At 37.0% G+C, this 14,847-nt stretch overlaps 1 protein-coding gene across 3 annotated transcripts; it reads left to right on the top strand.

The window, feature by feature from the left end:
- Nucleotides 1–2,548: 2,548 nt before the first annotated feature.
- LOC107750526 (guanine nucleotide-binding protein G(o) subunit alpha-like) lies at nt 2,549–12,314 on the top strand. 3 transcript variants are annotated; one of them, XM_016565940.1, is made up of 9 exons: nt 2,549–2,865; nt 2,952–2,994; nt 3,979–4,033; nt 8,824–8,910; nt 9,427–9,587; nt 9,712–9,840; nt 10,444–10,573; nt 10,869–11,022; nt 11,111–12,314. In XM_016565940.1, exons 1-9 carry the CDS (start codon nt 2,748–2,750, stop codon nt 11,296–11,298), a joined length of 1,065 nt encoding a protein of 354 aa, XP_016421426.1. In that variant the 5' UTR covers nt 2,549–2,747; the 3' UTR covers nt 11,299–12,314. The 3 variants fall into 3 exon arrangements, with proteins under 3 accessions (XP_016421426.1, XP_016421425.1, XP_016421427.1); XM_016565939.1 differs by lacking the exons at nt 2,952–2,994; nt 3,979–4,033; nt 8,824–8,910; ... (3 more) ...; nt 10,869–11,022; nt 11,111–12,314 and adding exons at nt 4,745–4,838; nt 4,925–4,967; nt 5,952–6,093; ... (3 more) ...; nt 8,044–8,197; nt 8,286–8,799 and having other exon boundaries at nt 2,549–2,771; XM_016565941.1 differs by lacking the exons at nt 3,979–4,033; nt 8,824–8,910; nt 9,427–9,587; ... (2 more) ...; nt 10,869–11,022; nt 11,111–12,314 and adding exons at nt 5,952–6,093; nt 6,602–6,762; nt 6,887–7,015; ... (1 more) ...; nt 8,044–8,197; nt 8,286–8,799.
- The last annotated feature ends 2,533 nt before the right edge of the window (nt 12,315–14,847 follow it).

Raw genomic sequence — 14,847 nt, 5'->3', positions numbered from 1 at the left:
TCTATATCGTCCTAATCCACGGTGAGGAGGAGAGTTTGAGTGGCCAAAGACTCCAAGGATCACAGCTAGAGAACTGCAGAAAATAGTTGAGTCTTGAGGCACAGGAAAAATGAAAAAAGGCAACATCTGGATCTGATTGTGTTCTAATACGTTATGAGATGCTATTATTCTTAGAAATTAATTTTAGCTTAATGGTATCTATTGAGGGCGGTCAGATTAATGAAACGGATGAGGCCTTTCTCCATTAAAGCATTACGCAGACCTGCCATTAAAGTATTACATGGTTAAGAGATCACATTCATTTAAGTTATGGGGATTTAGAAGCTCCTAGTCGTTTTCTAGAGTGAAATCTAACATTTTCATTTATGAAAAATCTGGTGATTAAATACCAGAGAAAATTACTCAACAGTTCCATTGTTACCTGTCCGGTGACATGTTTTGTTAACTGTTTTATTTACACTTTAATTTAGCAAGAAATGTAAAGATTTCCTTGATTTTAGTTTGCTCAAAAAAATAAATGCTACACGCATATGATTATGTATTGATATTTCAACATACTTGTGACGTTAGCGCTTATGAAGGAGGGTCTGTGATTTTGTCTCCACCCTGGTAATAAAGATAAAAGCATGTTAAGCAGGCAATGTGGCTCGATATTGCTCTTATCTTAGTAAAGTAATCCATCAGAGTGACCTGTGTGTCACTGGTGTGTTCAGAAAGTGAAGAGTCCTGTGCAGTTATTGCTGGGCTTGCCATGAAATCAAAGCTGAAGTTATGTATTACATTTTCCCCTCCCCTTGGTCACATTTCAAAGAATCAGTCAGATATTTATCTTTACCTAGAAGCATATGCATTTATTTATTTGTATATACACAATATCCTTTCTGCGTCACAAACATTCACAATATTTGTCTGTGCAAACATGGACATTCAGGCCGACAACAAGAAGCCAGAAGAATAACACTAATCGTGAAATGATGTATGCGCATGCATTTATTTTAAATTCTTGAGAGATGACATCCTAAGATCTCCAGAGATTTACACTAGATTTTAAAAACTCACTCAGTGATCTCCTTTTTCAAAGCATCTCACCCATATAACAGTTGCTGAAGCACAAACTCTTAAAGCATTATTATGTGTTGCTATCTAAAATCCAGCAGCAGAACATCTGGCTCATATGCCAGCGGTTAGGCATTAGAGAAATCCACAGGAATCTTTTAGAGCTGTAAGACTGGGAGGGTGTAGGGGAGAATATTTGTATTATATATTAGTGTATCTGTGCTCCATTATTGCAGTTTTTTTTTTAAAACCCCTATTAATGTTAAAGATGTTCATGTAACTTGGCTGGTAGAGCACGGCACTTGCAATACCAAGGACAGGGATTTCATTTCCAAGGGACACACATATTTAAATGTTTACCTTGAATGCACTTTAAGTTGTTTTAAAGCATCTTCTAATTGCATAAATATGAATGTAATGTTTAAAAGCATCACGGCACAAATGAGATTTGGTGACATTTTTAAATCTCTCCTACACACACATATAATAATATTAGTGCTGTCAAAACAAAAGATTAATCACAATTAACCGCATCCAAAATAAAAGTTGTTGTTTACATAATATATGTGTGTGTACTGTGTATATTTATTATGTATATATAAATACACACATGCATGTATATATTTAAGAAAAATATGTTACGTTTATATATTTAATATATTTATATATGATATAATTTATATGAATATATCAAAAATATATCAAAATATTTCTGCCGGAGATCCTGGATATCTTGTTCAGATAGATGGCATAATGGATTCTATAAAATACCAATGGATAAAAAAATTAAGAACTGACTGTCCATGCTAGAAATCTTATAATTGGCCATGGTTGGATCTTCCAACAGGACAATGATCTACAAACAAACATCAAAATCAAAACAAAAATGGGTCACTGAGAACAAAACTTCTGCCCTGGCCAACCCAGTTCCCTGAGCTGAACCCTGTAGAAAATGAGTGTGCTGAACTGAAGAGGAGAAACATCAACATGGAGCTGTGAATCTGAAGGGTCTGGAGAGATTCTGGATGAAGGGATGCTCTCTGATCTCCTGTCAGATGTTCTCTAAACTCTTCAGGCATTAGAGGTGAAGACTCAGAGCTGTTCTCTTGGAAAAAGGAGGTTGCAAAACGTATTGGATTAAAGGGTATGATTAATTGTGACCAATGTGTATTAGAGAAAAACATTTATTTCATAATGAGATTTCTCTCCCATTTTAAATTCTTATTATCCAATTAAAGGTTAGATTTTAGTAAATTTTTTAAATAAAATATCTAAAGGATTGATGATACAGATTAATTTCCACATCCTTCTTTGATCATATTTACCAAGGGTATGAATAATTTTGAGCACAACTTTATATTTCGGCTACCTCAAAACAGAAGTCCGCGAGCCCTGCTCCTCGTGTGACGTCAGCGCGATGAGAGGGGTTTGCCCCTCGCGCTTTAGGAGGGAACTACAGGATGAGATGAGCTCGTGCCGCCGCCCAATAGACACCCGCGATCCGGAGTGCGAGCAGGAGCAGCGACCTCCTCCCAATCAAGAGGCCGGAGTGCGAGCCTTTACCTGACCTCAATTCGGCTTGGATGCTTTAGCAACAATCGGCAGACTGAGCAAGCGAGAGAGGAGAGAGTGTGGGACAGAGACGGATATTTGGGATACAGCTGTCGCGCGTCCCGACTCTCGGTCTTGCAATGGGATGCACGTTAAGTGCAGAGGAGCGCGCGGCTCTGGACCGGAGCAAAGCGATCGAGAAAAACCTGAAGGAAGACGGAATGAGCGCAGCCAAAGATGTCAAATTACTGCTGCTGGGTAAGTCGTCCCAGGAATTAGGATGCTTTGTGTGTGTGTGTGTGTGTGTGTGTGTGTGACCACTGACACAGCCTGTGTCTCCGCAGGCGGAGGGGAGTCGGGGAAGAGCACCATCGTCAAACAGATGAAGTAAGTGAGGGGGTTTTAACATACTCCGTGATTGTGTGCCTTTTCATTTCGGTTCAGCCGTGTTTCTAAACGGTTAAAGGTTGGGAAGCGTTTGTGTCGCGCTGTTCAGTGTGTGGTAGTGCTGAAACAAGCGCAACCCAAGAGACGAGCGCTGAGTGTGTGTGTGTGTGTGTGTGTTAGTAGCATGTGTGCAGTGTACCTCGCCTCTGTCTCTGCTGTCTTGGGCTCCAGAGTTCCTTCATGTTTCACGTTTTTGTCATGTGCATTTAATCTGGATCCGGCATTTGTGTGTTGTGCCTTGTTATGCATTAAGGCCTTGTGTTCATTTTGTCCTCTGACAGTGTGTGCTTGAAAGAGAGTGAGAGAGAGTGTGTGTGTGTGTGTGAGGCATTAGAATCTTTCTCTGTATTAATCGTAATGGGTGGCTTTTAGTGCCTGATCCCTGCAGTCTTGTTCAGCGTTATCCGCCCATTAAACGGATTTACCAGGACTATGCCACCTAACCTTAAATTTTCATACCTATGGATGCACATACAACTATTTTAAACTCTTATGGCAGTTTTGACCAGCTGTGTTGTATTATTAAATATAATTTTACAGATCAAACTCATTTTACTGCACCAGCATCACTGCAGTTTTTGTAATTCAAAGCACCCACATCTATATCTCAGATTTAGGATTTATTTTAAGGTTTTAAATACACTCTTACTAGTTACAATTTAACTTTTTTTTTATTACTGTTATACATTTATTGTATAGTTACAGTTTAACTTGTGGTTTAAAATATTAAGGCGACCAACAACTTGGGCTATGTAACCTGTAGAAGCACAAGACTGATTGTTGCATAATCTCTAATCAAACTACTTCTGCCACCACATATTCCAGCCATATGCATATATGTACACACATAATTTCAGTTCTGTTGTGTTTGAATGGTTGCGCGTGTTTCTATAATGGCTATTCTCTGTTGTGTGTATGCGTCAGGATTATCCATGAAGATGGGTTCTCTGGAGATGACGTAAAGCAGTTTAAAACTGTGGTCTATAGCAACACCATTCAGAGTCTCGCCACCATCTTGCGAGCAATGGAAACTCTTGGTATAGAGTACGCAGACAAGGGTTTAAAAGCTTCACGGCACAAATGAGATTTGGTGACATTTTTAAATCTCTCCTACACACACATATAATAATATTAGTGCTGTCAAAACAAAAGATTAATCACAATTAACCGCATCCAAAATAAAAGTTGTTGTTTACATAATATATGTGTGTGTACTGTGTATATTTATTATGTATATATAAATACACACATGCATGTATATATTTAAGAAAAATATGTTACGTTTATATATTTAATATATTTATATATGATATAATTTATATGAATATATAAAAAATATATCAAAATATGTGCTGTATGTGTGTGTCTTTATATATACATAATAAATATACACTACACACACATATACTATGTAAACAAAAACTTTTATTTTGGATGTGATTAATTGCGATTAATCATTTGACAGCACTAAATAATATACATAATTATATAATTACACACAATTGTCACCTGTAATATTGTGTTTATAATCGTTCTGTAAACAAGTTATTGTCAAGAAATTGACTAATTTATGTTGCAGACAAAAATTGGTTTATTTTTATCTTTTCAAACAAAAGAAGCCAACACATTTAGTTTTTGCATATTGCCAACCAATGAACTATGGAAGCTTATTTGCACGTTAAGTGCAGAGGAGCGCGCGGCTCTGGACCGGAGCAAAGCGATCGAGAAAAACCTGAAGGAAGACGGAATGAGCGCAGCCAAAGATGTCAAATTACTGCTGCTGGGTAAGTCGTCCCAGGAATTAGGATGCTTTGTGTGTGTGTGTGTGTGTGTGTGTGTGACAGCACTGACACAGCCTGTGTCTCCGCAGGCGGAGGGGAGTCGGGGAAGAGCACCATCGTCAAACAGATGAAGTAAGTGAGGGGGTTTTAACATACTCCGTGATTGTGTGCCTTTTCATTTCGGTTCAGCCGTGTTTCTAAACGGTTAAAGGTTGGGAAGCGTTTGTGTCGCGCTGTTCAGTGTGTGGTAGTGCTGAAACAAGCGCAACCCAAGAGACGAGCGCTGAGTGTGTGTGTGTGTGTGTGTGTTAGTAGCATGTGTGCAGTGTACCTCGCCTCTGTCTCTGCTGTCTTGGGCTCCAGAGTTCCTTCATGTTTCACGTTTTTGTCATGTGCATTTAATCTGGATCCGGCATTTGTGTGTTGTGCCTTGTTATGCATTAAGGCCTTGTGTTCATTTTGTCCTCTGACAGTGTGTGCTTGAAAGAGAGTGAGAGAGAGTGTGTGTGTGTGTGTGAGGCATTAGAATCTTTCTCTGTATTAATCGTAATGGGTGGCTTTTAGTGCCTGATCCCTGCAGTCTTGTTCAGCGTTATCCGCCCATTAAACGGATTTACCAGGACTATGCCACCTAACCTTAAATTTTCATACCTATGGATGCACATACAACTATTTTAAACTCTTATGGCAGTTTTGACCAGCTGTGTTGTATTATTAAATATAATTTTACAGATCAAACTCATTTTACTGCACCAGCATCACTGCAGTTTTTGTAATTCAAAGCACCCACATCTATATCTCAGATTTAGGATTTATTTTAAGGTTTTAAATACACTCTTACTAGTTACAATTTAACTTTTTTTTTATTACTGTTATACATTTATTGTATAGTTACAGTTTAACTTGTGGTTTAAAATATTAAGGCGACCAACAACTTGGGCTATGTAACCTGTAGAAGCACAAGACTGATTGTTGCATAATCTCTAATCAAACTACTTCTGCCACCACATATTCCAGCCATATGCATATATGTACACACATAATTTCAGTTCTGTTGTGTTTGAATGGTTGCGCGTGTTTCTATAATGGCTATTCTCTGTTGTGTGTATGCGTCAGGATTATCCATGAAGATGGGTTCTCTGGAGATGACGTAAAGCAGTTTAAAACTGTGGTCTATAGCAACACCATTCAGAGTCTCGCCACCATCTTGCGAGCAATGGAAACTCTTGGTATAGAGTACGCAGACAAGGGCAGAACTGTATGTATATCACATGCACACGCTCTTGTGAACTGACTTTGAGATAATGAAGTGCAAGTGGCAAGTGTGATTTTCTTAAATATTCAAATAAAGTACATTTTTATAGTTTTTTTCCCCTGAAACATTTAATCTGAATGTATTATGTTTTATGTATCATTATATGTTTTACTTTTGTTCAAACATCTTAATACTTAGTAATATAATTGGATTGATTCAACAATACAAGGAGAAGAAAACAACAGGATGGTTTGCCTACTGTTACCAACAGTATATGCTTGTTTTGATTTGCAGTGTTCTTTAATGTTTGCATTAGATTTTCCTGGTGATTGAACTCACCTTGCATTACCCAAATCCCTCTTCCCAGAGGATGCACTGAGCTACAGTGACACCTAGTGCATTAATTAGAGAATATCATTGTGGTTGCCAATGCAATGCACATTTAGTGGGTGTCATTCTGCACTTATATGCATTTAACAGAATGTTTGTAACATTTGGCGTGTGTTTATAGGCAGATGCTAAGATGGTATTTGATGTGGTCGGTCGTATGGAAGACACAGAGCCATATTCAACAGAACTGCTGGCTGCCATGATGCATCTGTGGGCTGATGCTGGAACTCAAGCTTGCTTTAGCCGCTCACGAGAGTATCAGCTCAACGACTCAGCCCAATAGTAAGTCCCACTGTTATACACACATGAGACGATGCAACGAGCATGTCACTGTCAGGTGTAATGCTACACACCCTATGTATCATAATACATATTTAAAAATGCACATGGGTGTTCTGTGTTTCAGTTACCTAGACTGTTTGCAGCGCATTGGATCTCCAGATTACCTCCCCACTGAACAGGATATTCTTCGAACCCGAGTCAAAACCACTGGCATCGTTGAGACCCATTTTTCCTTCAAGAACCTTAACTTTAGGTATCTAGTGAATAGTTATGTTTCGTGAGTTAAATGCAGCATTTATTGGAAATTCAAAAATGAGGATTTTTCCAGGCCTCCTAAAAGCATGTTATTATACCTTATCAAACTCTATGTCTGCATAATATAAGCAAATATATAAAGCTGAATCTGAACCGGGTTCATCATTCAAATTATCAACACATATTGTCAAATCACCCAGCCCTAAAGTTGCTCAGTGTAAATTTGAAGACATATTAGTATAAAGCTGCTTTGAAACCGTGTTTATTGTAAAAAAGCACAATACAAATCTGACTTGACTTCATTTGTTTTTAATAAATTTTGAAAAAAAAAATGATTGGGAATATTTGTTGAATGAAAAGGCACTCAGATGTTAAATAGCAGAAATAAAAAAAAGATCTGTATAATCTGTATACGTTTTAAGAAATTGACATATGGATTTGGAAAATCATTCACTTTATCAGTGTGTTAGACAGTGCAAATCTGATATCTTTGGTCGACCTATTTTGTTTCTTAACATGCATTGTGTTTCTTGTGTATGTGCACACATGCATGTACATGGCTTTGCATGTGTCCTGAAAGTGTGTGATGTTTCGTCCCCAGGCTGTTTGATGTGGGGGGACAGAGATCAGAGAGGAAAAAATGGATTCACTGCTTTGAGGATGTGACAGCCATTATCTTCTGTGTGGCAATGAGTGGATATGACCAAATGCTCCATGAAGACGAAACCACGGTGAACTACTACACTTAGACTTACACCTGATCATTTAGACATGCTTGTACACTCACATTACGACATTTTGTGGTAAATTAGTTCAAAAAGCACTCTTGTTTATTTCTATCTTTGCATTTGCTATTTGTTCTCTAAAACAATCCTTTGGCGGTCAACCGGAAGTTGATCTGAATCACCAAAAAGTACATATAAATTGAGATAAAAATATAAACAGAGTTTAAATGCTCATGGTAATTATGCAGTTTGAAAAAATACAAATGTGTTTGATTCAATATTTTCTCTCTCTTCTCTGCAGAACCGTATGCATGAGTCTCTGATGCTCTTTGACTCTATATGTAACAATAAGTTCTTTGTTGACACGTCCATCATCCTCTTCCTTAATAAGAAGGACCTTTTTGGAGAAAAGATTGTGAAATCTCCACTGAATATCTGCTTCCCAGAATACACAGGTACAATAGCTATGCACACATGTATATAAGAAATTGACAGATATAAAAAAGGCTCAAAAAAACTCGCATCTCTTCATCTTTCCTGTAGGTCCAAATATATTCGAAGCGGCGGCTGCATATATACAGGGTCAGTTTGAAAGTAAGAATCGCTCCCCTAACAAAGAGATCTACTGTCATCTAACCTGCGCTACAGACACAGGAAACATCCAAGTGGTCTTTGATGCTGTCACTGACATCATCATCGCCAATAACCTGCGTGGTTGTGGCCTCTACTGAGCTCCAACTCCGCTTGTTGTCCTTCCAAATGGTAACAAGTGACTGAACTGACACCCCTGTGACTTTGGCCAAGGCACTCCCTTATTTCATTTCACTCTGTCAGTTTTTGTCTTTTGTTCAGAATATTTATCCCTTATTTTCCTTTGTAGTTTGTCAGTACATTTTGCTGGAGTAAATAACATATGGGTGTGCATGTATAGTGTAAAGATGAGCGTTTGGCCGGGCATAGATGCTTTAAGCATGAGTGCATGTGTGAGAGTGTAAGTCACAAGGAGTGAGAGTGTTTGTCAGGTGATAAAACACAAAGGTTCTCCAAGTGCTGGCATGATCCTAAACTAAAATGATCTGTGGTCTATAGCAACACCATTCAGAGTCTCGCCACCATCTTGCGAGCAATGGAAACTCTTGGTATAGAGTACGCAGACAAGGGCAGAACTGTATGTATATCACATGCACACGCTCTTGTGAACTGACTTTGAGATAATGAAGTGCAAGTGGCAAGTGTGATTTTCTTAAATATTCAAATAAAGTACATTTTTATAGTTTTTTTTCCCCTGAAACATTTAATCTGAATGTATTATGTTTTATGTTTTATGTATCAGTATATGTTTTACTTTTGTTCAAACATCTTAATACTTAGTAATATAATTGGATTGATTCAACAATACAAGGAGAAGAAAACAACAGGATGGTTTGCCTACTGTTACCAACAGTATATGCTTGTTTTGATTTGCAGTGTTCTTTAATGTTTGCATTAGATTTTCCTGGTGATTGAACTCACCTTGCATTACCCAAATCCCTCTTCCCAGAGGATGCACTGAGCTACAGTGACACCTAGTGCATTAATTAGAGAATATCATTGTGGTTGCCAATGCAATGCACATTTAGTGGGTGTCATTCTGCACTTATATGCATTTAACAGAATGTTTGTAACATTTGGCGTGTGTTTATAGGCAGATGCTAAGATGGTATTTGATGTGGTCGGTCGTATGGAAGACACAGAGCCATATTCAACAGAACTGCTGGCTGCCATGATGCATCTGTGGGCTGATGCTGGAACTCAAGCTTGCTTTAGCCGCTCACGAGAGTATCAGCTCAACGACTCAGCCCAATAGTAAGTCCCACTGTTATACACACATGAGACGATGCAACGAGCATGTCACTGTCAGGTGTAATGCTACACACCCTATGTATCATAATACATATTTAAAAATGCACATGGGTGTTCTGTGTTTCAGTTACCTAGACTGTTTGCAGCGCATTGGATCTCCAGATTACCTCCCCACTGAACAGGATATTCTTCGAACCCGAGTCAAAACCACTGGCATCGTTGAGACCCATTTTTCCTTCAAGAACCTTAACTTTAGGTATCTAGTGAATAGTTATGTTTCGTGAGTTAAATGCAGCATTTATTGGAAATTCAAAAATGAGGATTTTTCCAGGCCTCCTAAAAGCATGTTATTATACCTTATCAAACTCTATGTCTGCATAATATAAGCAAATATATAAAGCTGAATCTGAACCGGGTTCATCATTCAAATTATCAACACATATTGTCAAATCACCCAGCCCTAAAGTTGCTCAGTGTAAATTTGAAGACATATTAGTATAAAGCTGCTTTGAAACCGTGTTTATTGTAAAAAAGCACAATACAAATCTGACTTGACTTCATTTGTTTTTAATAAATTTTGAAAAAAAAAATGATTGGGAATATTTGTTGAATGAAAAGGCACTCAGATGTTAAATAGCAGAAATAAAAAAAAGATCTGTATAATCTGTATACGTTTTAAGAAATTGACATATGGATTTGGAAAATCATTCACTTTATCAGTGTGTTAGACAGTGCAAATCTGATATCTTTGGTCGACCTATTTTGTTTCTTAACATGCATTGTGTTTCTTGTGTATGTGCACACATGCATGTACATGGCTTTGCATGTGTCCTGAAAGTGTGTGATGTTTCGTCCCCAGGCTGTTTGATGTGGGGGGACAGAGATCAGAGAGGAAAAAATGGATTCACTGCTTTGAGGATGTGACAGCCATTATCTTCTGTGTGGCAATGAGTGGATATGACCAAATGCTCCATGAAGACGAAACCACGGTGAACTACTACACTTAGACTTACACCTGATCATTTAGACATGCTTGTACACTCACATTACGACATTTTGTGGTAAATTAGTTCAAAAAGCACTCTTGTTTATTTCTATCTTTGCATTTGCTATTTGTTCTCTAAAACAATCCTTTGGCGGTCAACCGGAAGTTGATCTGAATCACCAAAAAGTACATATAAATTGAGATAAAAATATAAACAGAGTTTAAATGCTCATGGTAATTATGCAGTTTGAAAAAATACAAATGTGTTTGATTCAATATTTTCTCTCTCTTCTCTGCAGAACCGTATGCATGAGTCTCTGATGCTCTTTGACTCTATATGTAACAATAAGTTCTTTGTTGACACGTCCATCATCCTCTTCCTTAATAAGAAGGACCTTTTTGGAGAAAAGATTGTGAAATCTCCACTGAATATCTGCTTCCCAGAATACACAGGTACAATAGCTATGCACACATGTATATAAGAAATTGACAGATATAAAAAAGGCTCAAAAAAACTCGCATCTCTTCATCTTTCCTGTAGGTCCAAATATATTCGAAGCGGCGGCTGCATATATACAGGGTCAGTTTGAAAGTAAGAATCGCTCCCCTAACAAAGAGATCTACTGTCATCTAACCTGCGCTACAGACACAGGAAACATCCAAGTGGTCTTTGATGCTGTCACTGACATCATCATCGCCAATAACCTGCGTGGTTGTGGCCTCTACTGAGCTCCAACTCCGCTTGTTGTCCTTCCAAATGGTAACAAGTGACTGAACTGACACCCCTGTGACTTTGGCCAAGGCACTCCCTTATTTCATTTCACTCTGTCAGTTTTTGTCTTTTGTTCAGAATATTTATCCCTTATTTTCCTTTGTAGTTTGTCAGTACATTTTGCTGGAGTAAATAACATATGGGTGTGCATGTATAGTGTAAAGATGAGCGTTTGGCCGGGCATAGATGCTTTAAGCATGAGTGCATGTGTGAGAGTGTAAGTCACAAGGAGTGAGAGTGTTTGTCAGGTGATAAAACACAAAGGTTCTCCAAGTGCTGGCATGATCCTAAACTAAAATGATCTCAAAAACCCGGAAGGATCACTGACTTGCAGGCTTAAAATCTAAAAATATTGAGTGACTGTGAGCAAGATATATGGTGAATCATTTAGAAGAGCCGAATGTCATTTCAGAAACTGAATGTTGTCCAGGGGCAGCTCTTTAAGCCAAAGTTGTTGGGAGACCTGGCATCGCCCCTTTTTGGGACTTCTCACTGGCGTCAGGCTGTGACATATAATGCCTTTCAGCGAATGAAGCCTCTTACAAAGTGTGATGTTGACAACATTCTCACTCAACATGAGCACAAATAGTTCCAAATCTTATCAGTTGTTTATTTCTGTATAAATTATTCTGTAGTTTATTTATTTATATAACTATAAGCGCATGTATTTACATATTTTGTATCGCCCCACACTTTGTGCACCCTATCAGTGTCGGGCAATGAATACAAACGAACTAGCTTACAGACTTTAGATGGAGAACAGCGTAAATATTAAGACAGTCATTCAGATTCATATATAACTGAATTACTGAACGAATGAGCTATTGCTTCTTTTGAACTCACTCTCTTTAACTGATGACATGATGTGTGAGCGTGTGTACAGATGCGTGTGTGCGTGTGTGATGCATGCACACTCTTTATTCAACCATGACCTGTTACTTAACCCAGATTTCTTTTCCTCTTTCTCTGCTGTGGATGGCAAAGTTGTGCAGAATTGAAGGAAGAAACCTCAAAGACAGAGCCAGAAGGATGCTGGACAGGTAAAGCCTACAAATCTCGCCACATTAATCAAACATTGTGGTGTCAATACTCAATAAGCTACAACGCAAATCAGACATTTTAAAAAAGAATTCCTTTACTGGTCATTTTGAAATGTCAAACTTTGTCCGCAATTGTTAACCACCTCAATCTGTATTATATTTTAGGGTTTTAAAAAAATTCCCTCATGTCCAAATTCAACATGAAGGGGGTGGTCCGGGCATCCAAGCAAAAGAGAATGACTCCCTGTCACAATTAGTGTAATTAAAGTAAACAATTATGTCAAGCTTTTCTTGTGCTTTTTTTTCTTTTCTTATTTGGCAGATGCTGTGATGACCATTGTTTTTATATTTTTATTATCTTAAGTTGTTAAAAATTCCAGATTTTTAATCATAATATTTATATTTAAGTGTATTGTATTTAGAAAATTTAATTTTGTCATTAATTCTTTTGTATTTTTATCATTTTGTATTGTCTTAAGTTGTCCAAGTTGTTAAAAATTTTATTTTTCTTACTAAAAGCTGTATATTGAATTTGTTTGGATGGATTGCCATTTTGTCGTCTATTAGACGTATATATGTAGTCGTTTAATAGTGGTCTAATTGATGACTAGTCTATTCTTGGGCTATGATTAGACGTCTATAAATTTTCACTGACAGCCCAAATTTGGCCTAGACGTCTGGGCTGTGTTTAGATGGCTAATAGACGTCTTTTAAATGCAAAATTGCTTGCTGGGTTCAGATATGTGACCCTGGACCACAAAACCAGTCATAAGTAGCACGGGTATATTTGTAGCAATAGCCAACAATGCATTGGTCAAACATTGGCTACATGGGTCAAAATTATCGATTTTTCTTTTATGCCAAAAAATCATTAGAATATTAAGTAAAGATCATGTTCCATCCATGAAGATATTTTTTAAATGTCCTACTGTAAATATATCAAAACTTAATATTTTATTAGTAGTATGCATTGCTAAGAACTTCATTTGGACAACTTTAAAGGCAATTTTTTCAGTATTTTGTTACCCTCAGATTCCAGATTTTCAAATAGTTGTATCTCAGCCAAATATTGTCCTATCCTGACAACCCATATATCAATCAATGGAAAGCGTATTTATTCAGCTTTCAGATGTATTATGTATGTATGGTTTTGTATGGTTGCGTGGTCCAGGGTCACCTATGATGATCACCTTGTGAGGGACCCAATTCCTCAAATATAAATGCTGTTTTGCATGAATACATTTGACACTGTGTGTGTGAGTATTGAGACATCACAAAGACAACCTGAAAATGTTTTTTCTATTTAAAGCTCCAAAATTCACAAGTAAAATATAGAACAATAATATATATTCATAGTACATATATACATTCTCTGTTTGTCATTTTTATTCGTTTTTTTTTTTATATTACTATTTTACATTTATTTTAGTTCGGTTATAGTTCTTATTTATTTCCAGTTATTAATTTTACTGCTTCAACTGAAACATATTTCAGTCAGTTGCCAAGGCAACATCTAATTTTATTATTATTATTATTATTATTATTATTATTATATCAAAATATTTTGTTATATCACATTATCAAACCAAAGTTATCTGACCTAAATAAATAAATAGCTTCAAAATTTCAAAAAAGAAAAAAAAGAACAGAAATGGAGTGTTAGTTGGTTACAAAAATGTAGCAAACATTGGTTATAAATGTAGCAAACAGCTCATTCTTAGGTTGTAACGTTTTAAGTAAGATACTGAAAAATGATTACAAAAATATTTGTGTTAATAATATTGAGATCCTTTCCAATCAGAATTAAAGGGGTCATATGATGTGATTTCAATTTTTCCTTTCTCTTTGGAGTGTTACAAGCTCTTGGTGCATAAAGAAGATCTGTAAAATTGCAAAGACTAAAGTCTCAAATCCAAAGAGATATTCTTTATAAAAGTTAAGAGTCCTAACTGTGGGGGGCCTCGTTTGTAATGGGTTTTAATGTTTTTGTCTCGTTGCTCCGGTGTTGTGTAATATTCAGTTCCTGTCAAAAACTGTTCCAGTGGGTGGAGTTTACGTGATTATTTATTAGTTCCCCTAATGTGGGCGTGTCCTTGAAACAACGCGCAAACGAACAGAACTGAAAATATTAGTGCAGGCTTCTCCAATCACTACGTGTTTAATGGATTATTTCGAAAAGGTAATGAAGTATCTCTGTTTAGCATTAAAGCACTAACTGCAACAGTGTCAAAACAGCATAGTTTGTGTAATAATATGATAAATCGTCTAAGCTGTTTTGCCTGATTACAGCAAAACAAACAATAATCGAATAACTTATGCTAACCTGGGCTAATATAGGTTTATTTTTTATTTTTGACGTGTTTAGCTTTTAGGTAACACTTTATTTCGATAGTCCACTTTAGACGTTCTATTAACAGTAAGTAACTTTGCAACTACATGTCAACTAGCAGTTAGTAGAGTATTAGT

This window comes from Sinocyclocheilus rhinocerous, unplaced genomic scaffold, assembly GCF_001515625.1.
Source record: "Sinocyclocheilus rhinocerous isolate Xijiao unplaced genomic scaffold, SAMN03320098_v1.1 scaffold19, whole genome shotgun sequence".
NCBI lineage: Eukaryota > Metazoa > Chordata > Actinopteri > Cypriniformes > Cyprinidae > Sinocyclocheilus > Sinocyclocheilus rhinocerous.
The sequence above is the reverse complement of the archived record's forward strand: the minus strand, read 5'-3'. Positions and strand labels throughout refer to the sequence as shown.

Excerpts from the sequence above, each read along its gene's own strand:
- LOC107750526 (XM_016565940.1), top strand. The coding sequence starts at position 2,748 with ATGGGATGCACGTTAAGTGCAGAGGAGCGCGCGGCTCTGGACCGGAGC. Across the intron at positions 9,588-9,711 it reads CTCAACGACTCAGCCCAATA|TTACCTAGACTGTTTGCAGC; the intron begins GTAAGTCCCACT and ends TCTGTGTTTCAG. Across the intron at positions 9,841-10,443 it reads TTCAAGAACCTTAACTTTAG|GCTGTTTGATGTGGGGGGAC; the intron begins GTATCTAGTGAA and ends TTTCGTCCCCAG.